Consider the following 25,733-nt stretch of genomic DNA (forward strand, 5'->3'; position numbering starts at 1 on the left):
CTCTACCCATACCTCCTCTTCCTGTAATCTCTGTTATTCCTCTATCCATATCTCCTCTTCCTGTAATCTCTGTTATTCCTCTATCCATATCTCCTCTTCCTGTAATATCTCTGTTATTCCTCTATCCATATCTCCTCTTCCTGTAATATCCTGTTCTTCCTCTATCCATGTCTCCTCTTCCTGTAATCTCTGTTATTCCTCTATCCATATCTCCTCTTCCTGTAATCTCTGTTATTCCTCTATCCATATCTCCTATTACTGTAATCTCTCAGTTATTCCTCTATCCATATCTCCTCTTCCTGTAATCTCTGTTATTCCTCTATCCATATCTCCTATTACTGTAATCTCTCAGTTATTCCTCTATCCATATCTTCTCTTCCTGTAATCTCCCTGTTATTCCTCTATCCATATCTCCTCTTCCTGTAATCTCCTGTTATTCCTCTCTCCATATCTCCTATTACTGTAATCTCTCTGTTATTCCTCTATCCATATCTCCTCTTCCTGTAATCTCTGTTATTCCTCTACCCATATCTCTTCTTCCTGTAATCTCTCTGTTATTCCTCTACCATATCTCCTCTTCCTGTAATCTCCTGTTATTCCTCTATCCATATCTTCTCTTCCTGTAATCTCTGTTATCCCTCTACCCATACCTCCTCTTCCTGTAATCTCTCTGTTATTCCTCTATCCATATTACCTCTTCCTGTAATCTCTGTTATTCCTCTATCCATATCTCCTATTCCTGTAATCTCCCTGTTATTCCTCTATCCATATCTCCTATTACTGTAATCTCTCAGTTATTCCTCTATCCATATCTCCTCTTCCTGTCATCTCTGTTATTCCTCTATCCATATCTCCTATTACTGTAATCTCTCAGTTATTCCTCTATCCATATCTCCTCTTCCTGTAATCTCTGTTATTCCTCTATCCATATCTCCTCTTCCTGTAATCTCTGTTATTCCTCTATCCATATCTCCTCTTCCTGTAATCTCATGTTATTCCTCTATCCATATCTCCTATTCCTGTAATCTCCCTGTTATTCCTCTATCCATGTCTCCTCTTCCTGTCATCTTTGTTATTCCTCTATCCATATCTCCTATTACTGTAATCTCTCAGTTATTCCTCTATCCATATCTCCTCTTCCTGTAATCTCTGTTATTCCTCTATCCATATCTCCTCTTCCTGTAATCTCTGTTATTCCTCTATCCATATCTCCTCTTCCTGTAATCTCTGTTATTCCTATATCCATATCTCCTCTTCCTGTAATCTGTTATTCCTCTATCCATATCTCCTCTTCCTGTAATCTCTGTTATTCCTCTATCCATATCTCCTCTTCCTGTAATCTTTGTTATTCCTCTATCCATATCTCCTATTACTGTAATCTCTCAGTTATTCCTCTATCCATATCTCCTCTTCCTGTAATCTGTTATTCCTATATCCATATCTCCTCTTCCTGTAATCTGTTATTCCTCTATCCATGTCTCCTCTTCCTGTAATCTCTGTTATTCCTCTATCCATATCTCCTCTTCCTGTAATCTCTGTTATTCCTCTATCCATATCTTCTCTTCCTGTAATCTCCCTGTTATTCCTCTATCCATATCTCCTCTTCCTGTAATCTCTGTTATTCCTCTATCCATATCTCCTATTCCTGTAATCTCCCTGTTATTCCTCTATCCATGTCTCCTCTTCCTGTCATCTCTGTTATTCCTCTATCCATATCTCCTATTACTGTAATCTCTCAGTTATTCCTCTATCCATATCTCCTCTTCCTGTAATCTCTGTTATTCCTCTATCCATATCTCCTCTTCCTGTAATCTCATGTTATTCCTCTATCCATATCTCCTCTTCCTGTAATCTGTTATTCCTATATCCATATCTCCTCTTCCTGTAATCTGTTATTCCTCTATCCATATCTCCTCTTCCTGCAATCTCTGTTATTCCTCTATCCATATCTCCTCTTCCTGTAATCTTTGTTATTCCTCTATCCATATCTCCTCTTCCTGTAATCTCTGTTATTCCTCTATCCATATCTCCTCTTCCTGTAATCTTTGTTATTCCTCTATCCATATCTCCTCTTCCTGTATTATTCCTCTATCCATATCTTCTCTTCCTGTAATCTCTGTTATTCCTCTATCCATATCTCCTCTTCCTGTAATCTCTCTGTTATTCCTCTATCCATATCTCCTCTTCCTGTAATCTCCTGTTATTCCTCTATCCATATCTCCTCTTCCTGTAATCTCATGTTATTCCTCTATCCATATCTCCTCTTCCTGTAATCTCTGTTATTCCTATATCCATATCTCCTCTTCCTGTAATCTGTTATTCCTCTATCCATATCTCCTCTTCCTGTAATCTCTGTTATTCCTCTATCCATATCTCCTCTTCCTGTAATCTTTGTTATTCCTCTATCCATATCTCCTCTTCCTGTAATCTCTGTTATTCCTCTATCCATATCTCCTCTTCCTGTAATCTCTCTGTTATTCCTCTATCCATATCTCCTCTTCCTGTAATCTCCTGTTATTCCTCTATCCATATCTCCTCTTCCTGTAATCTCATGTTATTCCTCTATCCATATCTCCTCTTCCTGTAATCTCTGTTATTCCTCTATCCATATCTCCTCTTCCTGTAATCTCTGTTATTCCTATATCCATATCTCCTCTTCCTGTAATCTCTGTTATTCCTCTATCCATATCTCCTCTTCCTGTAATCTCTCTGTTATTCCTCTATCCATATCTCCTCTTCCTGTAATCTCTGTTATTCCTCTATCCATATCTCCTCTTCCTGTAATCTCTGTTATTCCTCTATCCATATCTCTTCTTCCTGTAATCTCTGTTATTCCTCTATCCATATCTCCTCTTCCTACAGTCTCCTTTACATATAGTTCTCTCTTTACTACTGTCTCTGTTATTCCTCTACCCCTAATTTTAAACATTCTTCATAATGGTATAAACATAATATATCCCTCCTGCGCTTCCCTCCACGTCCACTCATGTCCTTCTTTACCGACTTACTACTGTCTCCTCTTCATATACTCCTCCCTTTACTCAGACCTCTCTATACACTCCTCCCTTTACTACTGTTTCCTCTCCATATACTCCTCTTTTTACTACAGCCTCCTCTCCATATACTCCTCTTTTTACTACAGCCTCCTCTCCATATACTCCTCTCTTTACTACAGTCTCCTCTCCATATTCTCTTCTCTTTACTACTGTCTCCTCTCCATATATTCCTCCCTTTACTACTGTCTCCTCTCCATATACTCCTCTCTTTACTACTGTCTCCTCTCCATATATTCCTCCCTTTACTACTGTCTCCTCTCCATATACTCCTCTCTTTACTACTGTCTCCTCTCCATATACTCCTCTCTTTACTACTGTCTCCTCTCCATATATTCCTCCCTTTACTACTGTCTCCTCTCCATATACTCCTCTCTTTACTACTGTCTCCTCTCCATATACTCCTCTCTTTACTACTGCCTCCTCTCCATATTCTCTTCTCTTTACTACTGTCTCCTTTCCATATACTCCTCTCTTTACTACAGTCTCCTCTCCATATTCTCTTCTCTTTACTACTGTCTCCTTTCCATATACTCCTCTCTTTACTACTGTCTCCTCTCCATATGCTCCTCTCTTTACTACAGTCTCCTCTCCATATACTCCTCTCTTTACTACTGTCTCCTCTCCATATACTCCTCTCTTTACTACTGTCTCCTCTCCATATTCTCTTCTCTTTACTACTGTCTCCTCTCCATATACTCCTCTCTTTACTACTGTCTCCTCTCCATATACTCCTCTCTTTACTACTGTCTCCTCTCCATATTCTCTTCTCTTTACTACTGTCTCCTCTCCATATTCTCTTCTCTTTACTACTGTCTCCTCTCCATATACTCCTCTCTTTACTACTGTCTCCTCTCCATATTCTCTTCTCTTTACTACTGTCTCCTCTCCATATACTCCTCTCTTTACTACTGTCTCCTCTCCATATACTCCTCTCTTTACTACTGTCTCCTCTCCATATTCTCTTCTCTTTACTACTGTCTCCTCTCCATATACTCCTCTCTTTACTACTGTCTCCTCTCCATATACTCCTCTCTTTACTACTGTCTCCTCTCCATATACTCCTCTTTACTACTGCCTCCTCTCCATATTCTCTTCTCTTTACTACTGTCTCCTTTCCATATACTCCTCTCTTTACTACTGTCTCCTCTCCATATACTCCTCTCTTTACTACAGTCTCCTCTCCATATGCTCTTCTCTTTACTACTGTCTCCTTTCCATATACTCCTCTCTTTACTACTGTCTCCTCTCCATATGCTCCTCTCTTTACTACAGTCTCCTCTCCATATACTCCTCTCTTTACTACTGTCTCCTCTCCATATACTCCTCTCTTTACTACTGTCTCCTCTCCATATACTCCTCTCTTTACTACTGTCTCCTCTCCATATTCTCTTCTCTTTACTACTGCCTCCTCTCCATACACTCCTCTCTTTACTACAGTCTCCTCTCCATATACTCCTCTCTTTACTACTGTCTTTTCTCTATACACTCCTCTCTTTACTACTGTCTCCTCTCCATATAATCTTCTCCTGCCTCCGTTTTCTATATTTAATCTGCTACTTCTGTTTTCTCTTGGTTCTCCTGCTCCTCGCTGCCTCCATGTTTCTTCCTGTACAGTCTCCTCACCTCTCCTGAGCATGGTCCTTATTCTCTGGTCTAGGCCTCCATGTTTTCTTCCTGTACAGTCTCCTCACCTCTCCTGAGCATGGTCCTTATTCTCTGGTCTAGGCCTCCATGTTTTCTTCCTGTACAGTCTCCTCACCTCTCCTGAGCATGGTCCCACCTCTCCTGAGCATGGTCCTTATTCTCTGGTATTGGCCTCAATGTTTTCTTCCTGTACCGTCTCCTCACCTCTCGTGAGAATGGTCTTTACCTCCATGTTTTCTTCCTCTACAGTCTCCTCTCCTGAGTATGGCCTTTATTCTCTGGTCTCGGCCTCTGTGTTTTCTTCCTGTACAGTCTCCACTCCTGAGAATGGTCCTTATTCTCTGGCCTTGGTCTCCATGTTTTCTTTCTGTACAGTCTCCTCTCCTGGGCCTGGTCCTTATTCTCTGGTCTTGGTCTCCATGTTTTCTTCCTGTACAGTCTCCTCTCCTGAGCATGGTCCTTATTCTCTGGTCTTGGTCTCCATGTTTTCTTCTTGTACAGTCTCCTCTCCTGAGCATGGTCCTTATTCACTGGTCTAGGCCTCCATGTTTTCTTCCTGTACAGTCTCCTCTCCTGAGCATGGTCCTTATTCTCTGGTATTGGCCTCCATGTTTTCTTCCTGTACAGTCTCCTCACCTCTCCTGAGCATGGTCTTTACCTCCATGTTTTCTTCCTCTACAGCCTCCTCTCCTCTCCTGAGCATGGCCTTTATTCTCTGGTCTCGGTCTCTGTGTTTTCTTCCTGTACAGTCGTCTCCACTCCTGAGAATGGTCCTTATTCTCTGACCTTGGTCTCCATGTTTTCTTTCTGTACAGTCTCCTCACCTCTCCTGAGCATGGTCCTTATTCTCTGGTCTAGGCCTCCATGTTTTCTTCCTGTACAGTCTCCTCTCCTGATCATGCTCCTTATTCTCAGGTCTTGGCCTCCTTGTTTTCTTTCTGTACAGTCTCCTCACCTCTCCTGAGCATGGTCCTTATTCTCAGGTCTTGTCCTCCTGTTTTCTTTCTGTACAGTCTCCTCACCTCTCCTGAGCATGGTCTTTATTCTCTGGTCTTGATCTCCATGTTTTCTTCCTGTACAGTCTCCTCTCCTCTCCTGAGCATGGTCCTTACGCTCTGGTCTTGGTCTCCATGTTTTCTTCCTGTACAGTCTCCTCACCTCTCCTGAGCATGGTCTTTATTCTCCGGTCTTGGTCTCCATGTTTTCTTCCTGTACAGTCTCCTCACCTCTCCTGAGCATGGTCTTTACTCTCTGGTCTTGGTCTCCATGTTTTCTTCCTGTACAGTCTCCTCTCCTGAGCATGGTCCTTATTCTCTGGTCTTGGCTTCCATGTTTTCTTCCTGTATAGTCTCCTCACCTCTCCTGAGCATGGTCCTTATTCTCTGGTCTTGGTCTCCATGTTTTCTTCCTGTACAGTCTCATCTCCTCTCCTGAGCATGGTCCTTACTCTCTGGTCTTGGTCTCCATGTTTTCTTCCTGTACAGTCTCCTCTCCTGAGCATGGTCCTTACTCTCTGGTCTTGGTCTCCATGTTTTCTTCCTGTACAGTCTCCTCTCCTGAGCATGGTCCTTATTCTCTGGTCTTGGCTTCCATGTTTTCTTCCTGTATAGTCTCCTCACCTCTCCTGAGCATGGTCCTTATTCTCTGGTCTTGGTCTCCATGTTTTCTTCCTGTACAGTCTCATCTCGTCTCCTGAGCATGGTCCTTATTCACTGGTCTTGGCTTCCATGTTTTCTTCCTGTATAGTCTCCTCACCTCTCCTGAGCATGGTCCTTATTCTCTGGTCTTGGTCTCCATGTTTTCTTCCTGTACAGTCTCCTCTCCTGAGCATGGTCCTTATTCTCTGGTCTCTGCCTCTGTTGTGTTTCTTTCCCCAGGAGTCCATCAATTATGACACACAAACCTTTGCCCTGAACTGAGATCTGCAGATTTCTATAAATTTCTTCCTGCTAGGAATGTATTGTATAAGTCCCACACCTCACCTGTCACCATACAGGTGTAGCTTCAGATAAGAGAGAGTGATGATGAACACACTATAATAGTGACAATAGCGGGCAGGACTCCTACCATGACACCCTGATAATGTGGAGGAGGGCCAGGACTCCTACCATGACACCCTGATAAAGTGGGGGAGCGGCAGGTGATCCAGACACTATTCTGGAGACTCCTCCACCAGTCACCAGGAGAACTCTGTCAAATTTTAACAAATAAAGAATTTTAACCTTTCTGCTAAATAAAACTATTACTTGGAAATCTATTCTGAGCTGGAAAAACGAAATGTTCACCAAAGATTAACCCTTTACAAAACTAGAGAAAGAAGTACTGGTCCACAGAGCTAGCACTCTAATTTGTGGGAGAAAAAAAGACAGTGTTTGCATCGTATATTCTTGAAGGTTAGTGTCCCTATAAAGATAATAGTGAGGACATCTGACCAAGGACATGAGGTGGACGTACCAACCCTCGTCTGACAAAACATTAACCTAATTACAAACATCGAGTCTGAAAAAAGAAATCCCGTGAGGCTGCATGTTGGGCGTTGTTACCATAAACATATAGAACGTTCATACCATAAACATATAGAACGTTCATACCATAAACATATAGAACGTCTCTATACCTAAACATATTGATACCTTAAACATATAGACCGTTGATTCCATAAACATTAGGAGAAATAGGTGACGGACGAAGTTTACGGCTCCCTTCAGCACATGAAGTTGCTGTGATGGTTGGAGATCTGTCCTGTGGTTTAGAACATTTATCGGTAACGTTGAGATATTCCACGTGTGATTCCTGTATGTTTATTATTAGGATCAGTAGAATAGAAAGAAGCGTCTGCACATATAAAACAGCTATATGTTCAGCAGAGGTAGATGTATACTCCTCTACAGGTAACAGTACTGTATATACAGCTATATGTTCAGCAGAGGGGGTGTATACTCCTCTACAGCTAATAGCACTGTATATACAGCTATATGTTCAGCAGAGGTAGATGTATACTCCTCTACAGGTAACAGCACTGTATATACAGCTATATGTTCAGCAGAGGTAGATGTATACTCCTCTACAGGTAACAGCACTGTATATACAGCTATATGTTCAGCAGAGGTAGATGTATACTCCTCTACAGGTAACAGCACTGTATATACAGCTATAGGTTCAGCAGAGGGGGTGTATACTCCTCTACAGGTAACAGCACTGTATATACAGCTATATGTTCAGCAGAGGGGGTGTATACTCCTCTACAGGTAACAGCACTGTATATACAGCTATATGTTCAGCAGAGGTAGATGTATACTCCTCTACAGGTAACAGCACTGTATATACAGCTATATGTTCAGCAGAGGTAGATGTATACTCCTCTACAGGTAACAGCACTGTATATACAGCTATATGTTCAGCAGAGGTAGATGTATACTCCTCTACAGGTAACAGCACTGTATATACAGCTATATGTTCAGCAGAGGTAGATGTATACTCCTCTACAGGTAACAGCACTGTATATACAGCTATATGTTCAGCAGAGGTAGATGTATACTCCTCTACAGGTAACAGCACTGTATATACAGCTATATGTTCAGCAGAGGTAGATGTATACTCCTCTACAGGTAACAGCACTGTATATACAGCTATATGTTCAGCAGAGGTAGATGTATACTCCTCTACAGGTAACCAGCACTGTATATACAGCTATATGTTCAGCAGAGGGGGTGTATACTCCTCTACAGCTAATAGCACTGTATATACAGCTATATGTTCAGCAGAGGTAGATGTATACTCCTCTACAGGTAACAGCACTGTATATACAGCTATATGTTCAGCAGAGGTAGATGTATACTCCTCTACAGGTAACAGCACTGTATATACAGCTATAGGTTCAGCAGAGGGGGTGTATACTCCTCTACAGGTAACAGCACTGTATATACAGCTATAGGTTCAGCAGAGGGGGTGTATACTCCTCTACAGGTAACAGCACTGTATATACAGCTATATGTTCAGCAGAGGTAGATGTATACTCCTCTACAGGTAACAGCACTGTATATACAGCTATATGTTCAGCAGAGGTAGATGTATACTCCACTACAGGTAACAGCACTGTATATACAGCTATATGTTCAGCAGAGGTAGATGTATACTCCTCTACAGGTAACAGCACTGTATATACAGCTATATGTTCAGCAGAGGGGGTGTATACTCCTCTACAGGTAACCAGCACTGTATATACAGCTATATGTTCAGCAGAGGTAGATGTATACTCCTCTACAGGTAACAGCACTGTATATACAGCTATATGTTCAGCAGAGGTAGATGTATACTCCTCTACAGGTAACAGCACTGTATATACAGCTATATGTTCAGCAGAGGGGGTGTATACTCCTCTACAGCTAATAGCACTGTATATACAGCTATATGTTCAGCAGAGGTAGATGTATACTCCTCTACAGGTAACAGCACTGTATATACAGCTATATGTTCAGCAGAGGGGGTGTATACTCCTCTACAGGTAACAGCACTGTATATACAGCTATAGGTTCAGCAGAAGTAGATGTATACTCCTCTACAGGTAACCAGCACTGTATATACAGATATATGTTCAGCAGAGGTAGATGTATACTCCTCTACAGCTAATAGCACTGTATATACAGCTATATGTTCAGCAGAGGGGGTGTATACTCCTCTACAGGTAACCAGCACTGTATATACAGCTATATGTTCAGCAGAGGTAGATGTATACTCCTCTACAGGTAACAGCACTGTATATACAGCTATATGTTCAGCAGAGGGTATGTATACTCCTCTACAGGTAACAGCACTGTATATACAGCTATAGGTTCAGCAGAAGTAGATGTATACTCCTCTACAGGTAACAGCACTGTATATACAGCTATATGTTCAGCAGAGGGGGTGTATACTCCTCTACAGGTAACCAGCACTGTATATACAGCTATATGTTCAGCAGAGGGTATGTATACTCCTCTACAGGTAACAGCACTGTATTTACAGCTATAGGTTCAGCAGAAGTAGATGTATACTCCTCTACAGGTAACAGCACTGTATATACAGCTATATGTTCAGCAGAGGGGGTGTATACTCCTCTACAGGTAACAGCACTGTATATACAGCTATATGTTCAGCAGAGGTAGATGTATACTCCTCTACAGCTAACAGCACTGTATATACAGCTATATGTTCAGCAGAGGGTATGTATACTCCTCTACAGGTAACAGCACTGTATATACAGCTATAGGTTCAGCAGAAGTAGATGTATACTCCTCTACAGGTAACAGCACTGTATATACAGCTATATGTTCAGCAGAGGGGGTGTATACTCCTCTACAGGTAACAGCACTGTATATACAGCTATATGTTCAGCAGAGGGTATGTATACTCCTCTACAGGTAACAGCACTGTATATACAGCTATATGTTCAGCAGAGGGGGTGTATACTCCTCTACAGGTAACAACACTGTATATACAGCTATATGTTCAGCAGAGGTAGATGTATACTCCTCTACAGGTAACCCGCACTGTATATACAGCTATATGTTCAGCAGAGGGGGTGTATACTCCTCTACAGGTAACAGCACTGTATATACAGCTATATGTTCAGCAGAGGGTATGTATACTCCTCTACAGGTAACAGCACTGTACATACAGCTATAGGTTCAGCAGAAGTAGATGTATACTCCTCTACAGGTAACAGCACTGTATATACAGCTATATGTTCAGCAGAGGGGGTGTATACTCCTCTACAGGTAACCAGCACTGTATATACAGCTATATGTTCAGCAGAGGGTATGTATACTCCTCTACAGGTAACCGCACTGTATATACAGCTATAGGTTCAGCAGAAGTAGATGTATACTCCTCTACAGGTAACAGCACTGTATATACAGCTATATGTTCAGCAGAGGGGGTGTATACTCCTCTACAGGTAACAGCACTGTATATACAGCTATATGTTCAGCAGAGGTAGATGTATACTCCTCTACAGGTAACAGCACTGTATATACAGCTATATGTTCAGCAGAGGGGGTGTATACTCCTCTACAGGTAACCAGCACTGTAGATACAGCTATATGTTCAGCAGAGGGTATGTATACTCCTCTACAGGTAACAGCACTGTATATACAGCTATAGGTTCAGCAGAAGTAGATGTATACTCCTCTACAGGTAACAGCACTGTATATACAGCTATATGTTCAGCAGAGGGGGTGTATACTCCTCTACAGGTAACAGCACTGTATATACAGCTATATGTTCAGCAGAGGGTATGTATACTCCTCTACAGGTAACAGCACTGTATATACAGCTATATGTTCAGCAGAGGTAGATGTATACTCCTCTACAGGTAACAGCACTGTATATACAGCTATATGTTCAGCAGAGGGTATGTATACTCCTCTACAGGTAACAGCACTGTATATACAGCTATAGGTTCAGCAGAAGTAGATGTTACTCCTCTACAGGTAACAGCACTGTATATACAGCTATATGTTCAGCAGAGGGGGTGTATACTCCTCTACAGGTAACAGCACTGTATATACAGCTATATGTTCAGCAGAGGTAGATGTATACTCCTCTACAGCTAACAGCACTGTATATACAGCTATATGTTCAGCAGAGGGGGTGTATACTCCTCTACAGGTAACCAGCACTGTATATACAGCTATATGTTCAGCAGAGGGTATGTATACTCCTCTACAGGTAACAGCACTGTATATACAGCTATAGGTTCAGCAGAAGTAGATGTATACTCCTCTACAGCTAACAGCACTGTATATACAGCTATATGTTCAGCAGAGGGGGTGTATACTCCTCTACAGGTAACCAGCACTGTATATACAGCTATATGTTCAGCAGAGGGTATGTATACTCCTCTACAGGTAACAGCACTGTATATACAGCTATATGTTCAGCAGAGGGTATGTATACTCCTCTACAGGTAACAGCACTGTATATACAGCTATATGTTCAGCAGAGGGGGTGTATACTCCTCTACAGGTAACAACACTGTATATACAGCTATATGTTCAGCAGAGGTAGATGTATACTCCTCTACAGGTAACCAGCACTGTATATACAGCTATATGTTCAGCAGAGGTAGATGTATACTCCTCTACAGGTAACAGCACTGTATATACAGCTATAGGTTCAGCAGAGGGTATGTATACTCCTCTACAGGTAACAGCACTGTATATACAGCTATAGGTTCAGCAGAGGGTATGTATACTCCTCTACAGGTAACAGCACTGTATATACAGCTATATGTTCAGCAGAGGGGGTGTATACTCCTCTACAGGTAACCAGCACTGTATATACAGCTATATGTTCAGCAGAGGTAGATGTATACTCCTCTACAGGTAACCAGCACTGTATATACAGCTATAGGTTCAGAAGAGGTAGATGTATACTCCTCTACAGGTAACCAGCACTGTATAGACAGCTATATGTTCAGCAGAGGTAGATGTATACTCCTCTACAAGTAACAGCACTGTATATACAGCTATATGTTCAGCAGAGGTAGATGTATATTCCTCTACAGGTAACAGCACTGTATATACAGCTATATGTTTAGCAGAGGGGGTGTATACTCCTCTACAGGTAAAAACACTGTATATACAGCTATAGGTTCAGAAGAGGTAGATGTATACTCCTCTACAGGTAACAGCACTGTATATACAGCTATATATTCAGCAGAAGTAGATGTATACTCCTCTACAGGTAACAGCACTGTATATACAGCTATATGTTCAGCAGAGGTAGATGTATACTCCTCTACAGGTAACAGCACTGTATATACAGCTATAGGTTCAGCAGAGGGGATGTATACTCCTCTACAGGTAACCAGCACTGCATATACAGCTATATGTTCAGCAGAGGTAGATGTATACTCCTCTACAGGTAACAGCACTGTATATACAGCTATATGTTCAGCAGAGGTAGATGTATACTCCTCTACAGGTAACCAGCACTGTATATACAGCTATATGTTCAGCAGAGGTAGATGTATACTCCTCTACAGGTAACAACACTGTATATACAGCTATAGGTTCAGAAGAGGTAGATGTATACTCCTCTACAGGTAACAGCACTGTATATACAGCTATATGTTAATCAGAGGAGGTGTATACTCCTTTACAGGTAACAGCACTGTATATACAGCTATATGTTCAGCAGAGGTAGATGTATACTCCTCTACAGGTAACAGCACTGTATATACAGCTATATGTTCAGCAGAGGTAGATGTATACTCCTCTACAGGTAACCAGCACTGTATATACAGCTATATGTTCAGCAGAGGTAGATGTATACTCCTCTACAGGTAACAGCACTGTATATACAGCTATATGTTCAGCAGAGGGGGTGTATACTCCTCTACAGGTAACAGCACTGTATATACAGCTATATGTTCAGCAGAGGGTATGTATACTCCTCTACAGGTAACAGCACTGTATATACAGCTATATGTTCAGCAGAGGTAGATGTATACTCCTCTACAGGTAACCAGCACTGTATATACAGCTATATGTTCAGCAGAGGGTATGTATACTCCTCTACAGGTAACAGCACTGTATATACAGCTATAGGTTCAGCAGAAGTAGATGTTACTCCTCTACAGGTAACAGCACTGTATATACAGCTATATGTTCAGCAGAGGGGGTGTATACTCCTCTACAGGTAACAGCACTGTATATACAGCTATATGTTCAGCAGAGGTAGATGTATACTCCTCTACAGCTAACAGCACTGTATATACAGCTATATGTTCAGCAGAGGGGGTGTATACTCCTCTACAGGTAACCAGCACTGTATATACAGCTATATGTTCAGCAGAGGGTATGTATACTCCTCTACAGGTAACAGCACTGTATATACAGCTATAGGTTCAGCAGAAGTAGATGTATACTCCTCTACAGCTAACAGCACTGTATATACAGCTATATGTTCAGCAGAGGGGGTGTATACTCCTCTACAGGTAACCAGCACTGTATATACAGCTATATGTTCAGCAGAGGGTATGTATACTCCTCTACAGGTAACAGCACTGTATATACAGCTATATGTTCAGCAGAGGGTATGTATACTCCTCTACAGGTAACAGCACTGTATATACAGCTATATGTTCAGCAGAGGGGGTGTATACTCCTCTACAGGTAACAACACTGTATATACAGCTATATGTTCAGCAGAGGTAGATGTATACTCCTCTACAGGTAACCAGCACTGTATATACAGCTATATGTTCAGCAGAGGTAGATGTATACTCCTCTACAGGTAACAGCACTGTATATACAGCTATAGGTTCAGCAGAGGGTATGTATACTCCTCTACAGGTAACAGCACTGTATATACAGCTATAGGTTCAGCAGAGGGTATGTATACTCCTCTACAGGTAACAGCACTGTATATACAGCTATATGTTCAGCAGAGGGGGTGTATACTCCTCTACAGGTAACCAGCACTGTATATACAGCTATATGTTCAGCAGAGGTAGATGTATACTCCTCTACAGGTAACCAGCACTGTATATACAGCTATAGGTTCAGAAGAGGTAGATGTATACTCCTCTACAGGTAACCAGCACTGTATAGACAGCTATATGTTCAGCAGAGGTAGATGTATACTCCTCTACAAGTAACAGCACTGTATATACAGCTATATGTTCAGCAGAGGTAGATGTATATTCCTCTACAGGTAACAGCACTGTATATACAGCTATATGTTTAGCAGAGGGGGTGTATACTCCTCTACAGGTAAAAACACTGTATATACAGCTATAGGTTCAGAAGAGGTAGATGTATACTCCTCTACAGGTAACAGCACTGTATATACAGCTATATATTCAGCAGAAGTAGATGTATACTCCTCTACAGGTAACAGCACTGTATATACAGCTATATGTTCAGCAGAGGTAGATGTATACTCCTCTACAGGTAACAGCACTGTATATACAGCTATAGGTTCAGCAGAGGGGATGTATACTCCTCTACAGGTAACCAGCACTGCATATACAGCTATATGTTCAGCAGAGGTAGATGTATACTCCTCTACAGGTAACAGCACTGTATATACAGCTATATGTTCAGCAGAGGTAGATGTATACTCCTCTACAGGTAACCAGCACTGTATATACAGCTATATGTTCAGCAGAGGTAGATGTATACTCCTCTACAGGTAACAACACTGTATATACAGCTATAGGTTCAGAAGAGGTAGATGTATACTCCTCTACAGGTAACAGCACTGTATATACAGCTATATGTTAATCAGAGGAGGTGTATACTCCTTTACAGGTAACAGCACTGTATATACAGCTATATGTTCAGCAGAGGTAGATGTATACTCCTCTACAGGTAACAGCACTGTATATACAGCTATATGTTCAGCAGAGGTAGATGTATACTCCTCTACAGGTAACCAGCACTGTATATACAGCTATATGTTCAGCAGAGGTAGATGTATACTCCTCTACAGGTAACAACACTGTATATACAGCTATAGGTTCAGAAGAGGTAGATGTATACTCCTCTACAGGTAACAGCACTGTATATACAGCTATATGTTAATCAGAGGAGGTGTATACTCCTTTACAGGTAACAGCACTGTATATACAGCTATATGTTCAGCAGAGGTAGATTTATACTCCTCTACAGGTAACAGCACTGTATATACAGCTATAGGTTCATCAGAGGAAGATGTACACTCCTCTACAGGTAACAGTACTGTATATACAGCTATAGGTTCAGCAGAGGGGGTGTATACTTCTCTACAGGTAACCAGCACTGTATATACAGCTATAGGTTCATCAGAGGAAGATGTACACTCCTCTACAGGTAACAGCACTGTATATACAGCTATATGTTCAGCAGAGGTAGATGTATACTCCTCTACAGGTAACAGCACTGTATATACAGCTATAGGTTTAGCAGAAGAAGATGTATACTCCACTACAGGTAACAGCACTGTATATACAGCTATATGTTCAGCAGAGGTAGATGTATACTCCTCTACAGGTAACAGCACTGTATATACAGCTATATGTTCAGCAGAGGGGGTGTATACTCCTCTACAGGTAACAGCACTGTATATACAGCTATATGTTCAGCAGAGGGGGTGTATACTCCTCTACAGGTAACCAGCACTGTATATACAGCTATAGGTTTAGCAGAGGAAGATGTACACTCCCCTATATGTAACATCACTTTATATACAGCTATAGGTTCATCAGAGGGGGTGTTCTAAAGGGGATGGGGCAATAGCGGGTTTCACTGGTTAGTGACACTTCCCTTTACAGGGTGTATACTCATCTACAGGTAACAGCACTGTATATACAGCTATAGGTTCAGCAGAGGGGGTATATACTTCTCTACAGGTAACCAGCACTGTATATACAGCTATAGGGTCATCAGAGGAAGATGTACACTCCTCTACAGGTAACAGCACTGTATATACAGCTATATGTTCAGCAGAGGTAGATGTATACTCCTCTACAGGTAACAGCACTGTATATACAGCTATAGGTTCAGCAGAGGTAGATGTATACTCCTCTACAGGTAACCAGCACTGTATATACAGCTATAAGTTCAGCAGAGGGGAATGTATAATCCCCTATATGTAACATCACTGTATATACAGCTATAGGTTCAGCAGAAGGGGTATATACTTCTCTACAGGTAACAGCACTGTATAGACAGCTATAAGTTCAGCAGAGGGGAATGTATACTCCCCTATATGTAACATCACTGTATATACAGCTATAGGTTCAGCAGAAGGGGTATATACTTCTCTACAGGTAGCCAGTACTGTATAGACAGCTATAGGTACATAACATACACAGATAGCTATAGGTGTGCACTCCTCTAAAGCACAGACAGCTATATGTGTACACTCCTCTACAGCACAGACAGCTATATGTGTACACTCCTCTACAGCACAGACAGTTATACCCCTCTATAGGTACTCAGCACAGACATTTATACTCCTCTATAGGTGCACAGCCTAGACAGTTATACTCCTCTATAGGTACTCAGCACAGACATTTATACTCCTCTATAGGTACACAGCATAGACAGTTATACGCCTCTATAGGTACTCAGCACAGACAGTTATACTTCTACAGGTACTCAGCACAGACAGTTATTCCTCTCTATAGGTACACAGCATAGACAGTTATACTTCTCTATAGGTACTCAGTACAGACAGGTGATATTCCTCTATAGGTACTCAGAACAGACTGTTATACTCCTCTATAAGTACTCAGTACAGTTATACTCCTCTATAGCTACTCAGCACAGACAGGTTATACTCCTCTTTAGGTACACAGCATAGACAGTTATACTCATCTATAGGTACTCAGCACAGACAGTTATACTCCTCTATAAGTACTCAGCACAGATATACTTCTCTATAGGTACTCAGCACAGTTATACTTCTCTATAGGTACTCAGCACAGTTATACTTCTCTATAGGTACTCAGCACAGTTATACTTCTCTATAGGTACTCAGCACAGTTATACTTCTCTATAGGTACTCAGCACAGTTATACTTCTCTATAGGTACTCTGCACCGTTATACTTCTCTATAGATACTCAACACAGTTATACTTCTCTATGGGTACTCAGCACAGTTATACTTCTCTATGGGTACTCAGCACAGTTATACTTCTCTATGGGTACTCAGCACAGTTATACTTCTCTATAGGTACTCAGCACAGTTATACTTCTCTATGGGTACTCAGCACAGTTATACTTCTCTATGGGTACTCAGCACAGTTATACTTCTCTATAGATACTCAACACAGTTATACTTCTCTATGGGTACACAGCTACGTGTGTGCACTCCTCTGTAGGTATCCGCCACATATAGACAGCTATAAGGGGGGCAGAAGTAAATGTCCAGAGCAGACAGGTAAGGGGGATACACAGGTGGAGTGCTCCCTCCATAGGTTCCCAGTATGCAGAGTTATAGGTGTGTATCAGTATGCAGGACTATGCTCACCAGTCAGTGGAGCTCCTGTCATTGAGGATGTCCTCCTTGGCAGTGATGAGGGACAGGCTGTAGGTGTCCAGGTTCAGGGCACTCATGTCATCAGGGTCAGGGTGACTGTGAGATTACCTTCCCTTCTACAATGTCTGCAGACGATGCTTCTCCCTCCTCCTGTCCTTCCTCCTCCTGTCCTTCCCTCCCTTACCCTCCTCCTCCTCCTCCTCTCAGGCCTCAACTTTCTTACTCAACTTCACTTCTATGACTTTCTCTATTCCAAGGTGCCCCTGAGACCTCTCACTCCTGCGCTCTATTCACTGACTGTCTCTATACAATCTCTATTCACTGACTGTCTCTATACAATCTCTATTCACTGACTGTCTCTATACCATCTCTATTCACTGTCTCTTACATCCTCTCACTCTCTGACTGTCTCTTACATCCTCTCACTCTCTGACTGTCTCTTACATCCTCTCACTCTCTGACTGTCTCTTACATCCTCTCACTCTCTGACTGTCTCTTACATCCTCTCACTCTCTGACTGTCTCTTACATCCTCTCACTCTCTGACTGTCTCTTGCTTCCTCTCACTCTCTGACTGTCTCTTACATCCTCTCACTCTCTGACTGTCTCTTGCATCCTCTCACTCTCTGACTGTCTCTTGCATCCTCTCACTCTCTGACTGCCTCTTACATCCTCTCACTCTGACTGTCTCTTACATCCTCTCACTCTCTGACTGTCTCTTGCTTCCTCTCACTCTCTGACTGTCTCTTGCATCCTCTCACTCTCTGACTGTCTCTTGCATCCTCTCACTCTCTGACTGTCTCTTACATCCTCTCACTCTCTGACTGTCTCTTGCATCCTCTCACTCTCTGACTGTCTCTTGCATCCTCTCACTCTCTGACTGCCTCTTACATCCTCTCACTCTCTGACTGTCTCTTACATCCTCTCACTCTCTGACTGTCTCTTGCTTCCTCTCACTCTCTGACTATCTTACATCCTCTCACTCTCTGACTGTCTCTTGCATCCTCTCACTCTCTGACTGTCTCTTACATCCTCTCACTCTCTGACTGTCTCTTGCATCCTCTCACTCTCTGACTGTCTCTTGCATCCTCTCACTCTCTGACTGCCTCTTACATCCTCTCACTCTCTGACTGTCTCTTGCATCCTCTCACTCTCTGACTGTCTCTTGCATCCTCTCACTCTCTGACTGTCTCTTGCATCCTCTCACTCTCTGACTGTCTCTTGCATCCTCTCACTCTCTGACTGCCTCTTACATATATTGGTCTTATTATTGTTTATTGGTGGAAGTTGCTTCTCCTGATATGTCAGTGATGTGAAGAAATTTCTGCCCCCTCCACATGTTCCCAGTTATTGCAGGCTGGTCACACTGAATTACTTCTGGTCTTCTATGGCAACCTGGAACCTGGTCCTCCAACCCGTATCACCCATGTGCAAAAGTATCTGCCCCCTCTTCTCTGCAGAACTGCTGAGATTCAGACACTTTGGGAGCTTCAGAACAGATGAGCAGACAATGTCAAGCTGTCCAGGTCTTGAGGTAGAAGAGCCTCACCACCACCACCACCACCACCACCACCTTCTCCACCACCACATCCACCACCACCACATCCACATCTACCACATCCACCAGCATCTCCACCACCACCACATCCACCTCTACCACATCCACCAGCATCTCCACCACCACATCCACCTCAACCACCACCTCTACCACATCCACCATCACCTCTACCACAACCAGAAGTATCTTCTCCACCACCACCACCACAACCACCTCTACCACATCCACCAGCATCTCCACCACCACATCCACCTCAACCACCACCTCTACCACATTCACCATCACCTCTACCACAACCAGAAGCATCTCCACCACCTTCTCCACCACCAACACCTTCTCCACCACCGCATCCACCTCTACCACCTCCACCACCACCTTCTCCACCACCACCACCTTCTCCACCACCACATCCACCACCAGCACCACCACATCCACCTCTACCACATCCACCAGCATCTCCACCACCACATCCACCTCAACCACCACCTCTACCACATCCACCATCACCTCTACCACAACCAGAAGCATCTCCATCACCTTCTCCACCACCACCACCTTCTCCACCACCGCATCCACCTCTACCACCTCCACCACCACCTTCTCCACCACCACATCCACCACCAGCACCACCACCACATCCACCTCTACCACATCCACCAGCATCTCTACCACAACCAGAAGCATCTCCACCACCTTCTCCACCACCACTACCTTCTCCACCACTGCATCCACCTCTACCACCTCCACCATTACCACCTTCTCCACCACCACATCCACCACCAGCACCACCACATCCACCTCTACCACATCCACCAGCATCTCCACCACCGCATCCACCTCTAGCACATCCACCAGCATCTCCACCACCACATCCACCTCAACCACCACCTCTACGACATCCACCATCACCTCTACCACAACCAGAAGCATCTCCACCACCTTCTCCACCACCACCACCTTCTCCACCACCGCATCCACCTCTACCACCTCCACCACCACCACCTTCTCCACCACCACCACCTTCTCCACCACCACATCCACCACCAGCACCACCACCACATCCACCTCTACCACATCCACCAGCATCTCCACCACCACATCCACCTCAACCACCACCTCTACCACATCCACATCCACCATCACCTCTACCACAACCAGAAGTATCTCCACCACCTTCTCCACCACCACCACATCCACCAGCATCTCCACCACCACATCCACCTCAACCACCACCTCTACCACATCCACCATCACCTCTACCACAACCAGAAGCATCTCCACCACCACCTTCTCCACCACCGCACCCACCTCTACCACCTCCACCACCTTCTTCACCACCACCACCTTCTCCACAACCACATCCACCACCAGCACCACCACATCCACCTCTACCACATCCACCAGCATCTCCACATCCACCTCTACCACATCCACCAGCATCTCTACCACCACATCCACCTCAACCACCACCTCTACCACATCCACCATCACCTCTACCACAACCAGAAGCATCTCCACCACCTTCTCCACCACCACCACCTCCTCCACCACCGCATCCACCTCTACCACCTTCTCCACCACCACATCCACCACCAGCACCACCACATCCACCTCTACCACATCCACCAGCATCTCCACCACCACATCCACCTCAACCACCACATCCACCACATCCACCACATCCACCATCACCTCTACCACAACCAGAAGCATCTCCACCACCTTCACCACCACCAGCATCTCCACCACCATGTGTATGATGGTTCTCCTGGAGAATACTGGATTTACAGCAGACATAACTGGAGCTGTGTTTATTACAGATGTGCGCTGAGCATTGATGTTCCTCTTGTAGAGCAGTGATCTCCTCCACACGACCACTATGTGTGACTGTTGTATGATGGAGTCACTGGGGAATACTGGATCTACAATAGACATAATGGGACCTGTGCTGTCTATAGAGCTCTACTTGTGACCCCTCCATCTATACAACATTCTCCATGTGACTCACAAGGCTCCCGGTCTCTGGAGATTCTTTTAGGAGGTTCTGTCACTTCCTGGATGAGATGTCTCTGGCTCTTGCAGTAATTTAGGCTCCATGGAAGACTCACCTCTGCCCCAAGTCCATGTTGACATAATGGATCACTCTGAGGTTCTATGGAGTCCAGAGCCTTAAACATGGACCTCCTCTAGACTGAGAAATTTCAACCTCTTCTTGTAATCTTGTGGAAACTTTTTGGTGACCCGTTCTCTCTGATGACTCAGTATATAGTAAGGGTTTCACACAACATGGCATCTGCCGATGATTACTGAGATGACTGGAGATAGTAGTGATCCAGGATCCTACGTCATGTGAATCCTCAGGTTCCTCTTCTGTAATATTACATGTTAAGATTTTATACTATCAGTGAAGATAAGAGCGGCAGGTTCTTGACAAATAGTAGATATGGAAGGAGTGATAAATTGAGGGTTGTTATATACTCGCACCTTAAGAGTATGATGACCATTGGTAGCCCCCGGCCGCTATCTTACATATACAATGTCAGTACCAATGAGAGAAGATGTATAAAGACTCTGTCTCCTGAGGAGACCTCTATGACTCCAGAGTGCAGCCCCCTCATAATACTAATATTTAGCACCCTCACCTCCCATGACCACAGTGTACAGTCCCTCCATGACTGCAGTGTATAGCCACCCTAAAACCAATTTACTTCTCCCCATAGCCAGAGTGTACAGCCCCTCCGTGACTCCAGTGTACAGCCCCATGACCCCAGTGTTCAGCCCCCCCATAACCCCAGATTACTGCTTCCTAGGGTCACCCCATTGTCCAGACCCACATAACAGCAGTGTACCGCACTCCCATAGACCCTGTGTATAGCTCCCATGATCTCAGTGTACAGCTCCCCATGATCTTAGTGTACAGCTCCCCATGATCTCAGTGTATAGCCCCCATGACTTCAGTGTACAGCCCCCCATGATATTAGTGTACAGGTCCCCATGATCTCAGTGTTCAGCCCCCATGATCTCAGTATACAGCTCCCCATGATCTCAGTGTTCAGCCCCCATGATCTCAGTGTACAGCTCCCCATGATCTCAGTGTACAGCTCCCCATGATCTCAGTGTACAGCTGTAATGACAGGGGGGTAGGGAAACAGACAGTGAGCCCTAATCTACCCACCACTCAGTCCCTGCCTACTTGCAACGACCCGCCCTAGGCGACGGGGTACAACTGGGCGACGGTCCCTACGCTCAGTAGGTGCACGACAGACAAACAGACAAGGGGACACAAGCAAAGGGAAATGGGCCAATTGCCCACGGCAACACCGTGAGCAACAAGAGAGGTGAACGAGCCGAGTCAAACCAGGAGTGTACGAGGTACCAAACGCAGAGCAGGAGAGTAGTCAGTAAGCCAGGGTCAGTATGAAGCAAGGTCAAATAGCTAGGAGCTGCAGCAAGGCCAGGAAACCACACGAGAAGAATCACAAGCAAAGGAGGAACAGGAAAGGCAGGTATAAATAGACAGAGGGCGGGAGCTAGCTCCGTCTGGCCAGGCTGCGATAGGCTCTCCCACTCCTAAGCCTGCCATCCTGAGTGGTGGAAGATGGAGTCAGTCTCACAGACATAGAAGCAGGTGCAGACTGATTACCTATGGGCGTATACACAGAAGTTGTGCCTGGCAGATCCTTTACAACAGCTCCCATGATTTCAGTGTAATCCCCCATGATCTCAGTGTACAGCTCCCCATGATCTCAGTGTATAGCCCCATGACTTCAGTGTACAGCCCCCCATGATCTTAGTGTACAGCCCCCCATGATCTCAGTGTACAGCCCCCCATGATCTCAGTGTACAGCCCCCATGATCTCAGTGTACTGCTCCCCATGATCTCAGTGTTCAGCCCCCATGACTTCAGTGTACAGCCCACCATGATCTCAGTGTACAGCTCCCCATTATCTCAGTGTACAGCTCCCCATGATCTCAGTGTACAGCCCCCATGATCTCAGTGTACAGCTCCCCATGATCTCAGTGTACAGCTCCCCATGATCTCAGTGCACAGCTCCCCATGATCTCAGTGCACAGCTCCCCATGATCTCAGTGCACAGCTCCCCATGATCTCAGTGCACAGCTCCCCATGATCTCAGTGCACAGCTCCCCATGATCTCAGTGTACAGCCCCCATGATCTCAGGTGTACAGCCCCCATGATCTCAGTGTAGATCCCCCATGATCTCAGTGTACAGCTCTCCATGATCTCAGTGTACAGCTCCCCATGATCTCAGTGTACAGCTCCCCATGATCTCAGTGTACAGCACCCCATGATCTCAATGTACAGCTCTCCATGATCTCAGTGTACACCTCCCCATGATCTCAGTTTACAGCTCCCCATGATCTCAGTTTACAGCTCCCCATGATCTCAGTGTTCAGCTCCCCATGATCTCAGTGTACAGCACCCCATGATCTCAGTGTACAGCACCCCATGATCTCAGTGTACAGCTCTCCATGATCTCAGTGTACAGCTCTCCATGATCTCAGTGTACAGCTCCCCATGATCTCAGTATACAGCTCCCCATGATCTCAGTGTACAGCTCCCCATGATCTCAGTGCACAGCTCCCCATGATATCAGTGCACAGCTCCCCATGATATCAGTGTATAGCCCTCATGATCTCAGTGTAGAGCCCCCATAATCTCATTGTACAGCTCCCCATGATCTCAGTGTACAGCTCCCCATGATCTCAGTGTACAGCTCCCCATGATCTCAGTGTACAGCTCCCCATGATCTCAGTGTACAGCTCCCCATGATCTCAGTGTACAGCTCCCCATGATCTTAGATTACAGCTCCCCATGATCTCAGTGTACAGCTCCCCATGATCTCAGTGTACAGCTCCCCATGATCTCAGTGTACAGCTCCCCATTATCTCAGTGTACAGCTCCCCATGATCTCAGTGTACAGCTCCCCATGATCTCAGTGTACAGCTCCCCATGATCTCAGTGTACAGCTCCCCATGATCTCAGTGCACAGCTCCCCATGATATCAGTGCACAGCTCCCCATGATATCAGTGTATAGCCCTCATGATCTCAGTGTACAGCTCCCCATGATCTCAGTGTACAGCTCCCCATGATCTCAGTGTACAGCTCCCCATGATCTTAGATTACAGCTCCCCATGATCTCAGTGTACAGCTCCCCATGATCTCAGTGTACAGCTCCCCATGATCTCAGTGTACAGCTCCCCATGATCTTAGATTACAGCACCCCATGATCTCAGTGTACAGCTCCCCATGATCTCAGTGTACAGCTCTCCATGATCTCAGTGTACAGCTCCCCATGATCTCAGTGTACAGCTCCCCATTATCTCAGTGTACAGCTCCCCATGATCTCAGTGTACAGCTCCCCATGATCTCAGTGTACAGCTCCCCATGATCTGAGTGTACAGCCCCCCATGTAGAATGTCATCTCAGCATCCATGAGACTTTTTGCCTTGGGCAGTGGAAAGGTTTAATCCCCCCAGAGACGCAGGACACGGATGACACCATCATTAATATTACACGCTCCATATGCTGCCGGAAATTCAATCCTGCGTATCCCCACCCCCACTTAACTGCTCCATCTCCTTATACCACGCCCTGATGCCATCTGATCATGTGACTCCAGGTCCGTTATAGCATATAAACGCTCCGCAGGGTTCGGGGGTCTGTGATGGCGCAGGGCGAGCTCCGGTGCTGGTAATCTATGGCGCCCAGTTATCATTAGTCAATGTTACGGTTCGGCTATTATATTGACATATTTATGAGCGCTCGCGCCTTCTCTGATGTACATCACCGCCATTAACTTTCTCACCGGCTAAAATCACGCCACTTTCTCTCCGCCGATGTCCGCGTGGAGTGGAGATGAAGGTTTTTATGTGATTGTTTAAAAGAGCTGAATTGTACAAATGTGTCTGAATTCTGTTTGAGCAGTAAGCCACGCCCACGTACAGTCCACCTGGCGCAAATGAGTAAATTCTGGCGCGCACGGTTCACGAATATCCCAATTTTGGAGTAAAATGCGTAAAAATTACAATTCAAATACATGTCAAACGTAGAACGATGTCCGCGATATAAATGTTGCAGGACTGATTGTACAGTTATTGTTACTGAGCAGCCTGCAGAGCATTCAAGACCCTGCGCAGATCATCCTGCAGAGCATTAAAGACCCTGCGCAGAGTATCCTGCAGAGCATTCAAGGCCCTGTACAGAGCATCCTGCAGAGCATTCTAGACCCTGTACAGAGCATCCTGCAGAGCATTCAAGACACGGCGCAAAGCGTCCTGCAGAGCATTCAAGACCCTGTACAGAGCATCCTGCAGAGCATTCAAGACCCTGTACAGAGCATCCTGCAGAGCATTCAAGTCCCTGTAAAGAGCATCCTGCAGAGCATTCAAGACCCTGCGCAGAGCATCCTGCAGAGCACTGAAGACCCTGTACAGAGCATCC

The 25,733-nt window shown here is 44.5% G+C and overlaps 1 protein-coding gene across 1 annotated transcript in view; it reads right to left on the reverse strand.

The window, feature by feature from the left end:
- Positions 1–17,850, reverse strand: part of LOC142748155 (uncharacterized) — a 137,925-nt gene extending 120,075 nt beyond the window's left edge. The window contains exon 1 of the mRNA XM_075855280.1: positions 17,703–17,850. Within this exon, the coding sequence (XP_075711395.1) occupies positions 17,703–17,788 (86 nt within the window). The 5' untranslated portion in view covers positions 17,789–17,850. The remainder of the gene's footprint in view (positions 1–17,702) is intronic.
- Between the last annotated feature and the right edge of the window lie 7,883 nt (positions 17,851–25,733).

Source organism: Rhinoderma darwinii, chromosome 1 (genome assembly GCF_050947455.1).
Source record: "Rhinoderma darwinii isolate aRhiDar2 chromosome 1, aRhiDar2.hap1, whole genome shotgun sequence".
NCBI lineage: Eukaryota > Metazoa > Chordata > Amphibia > Anura > Rhinodermatidae > Rhinoderma > Rhinoderma darwinii.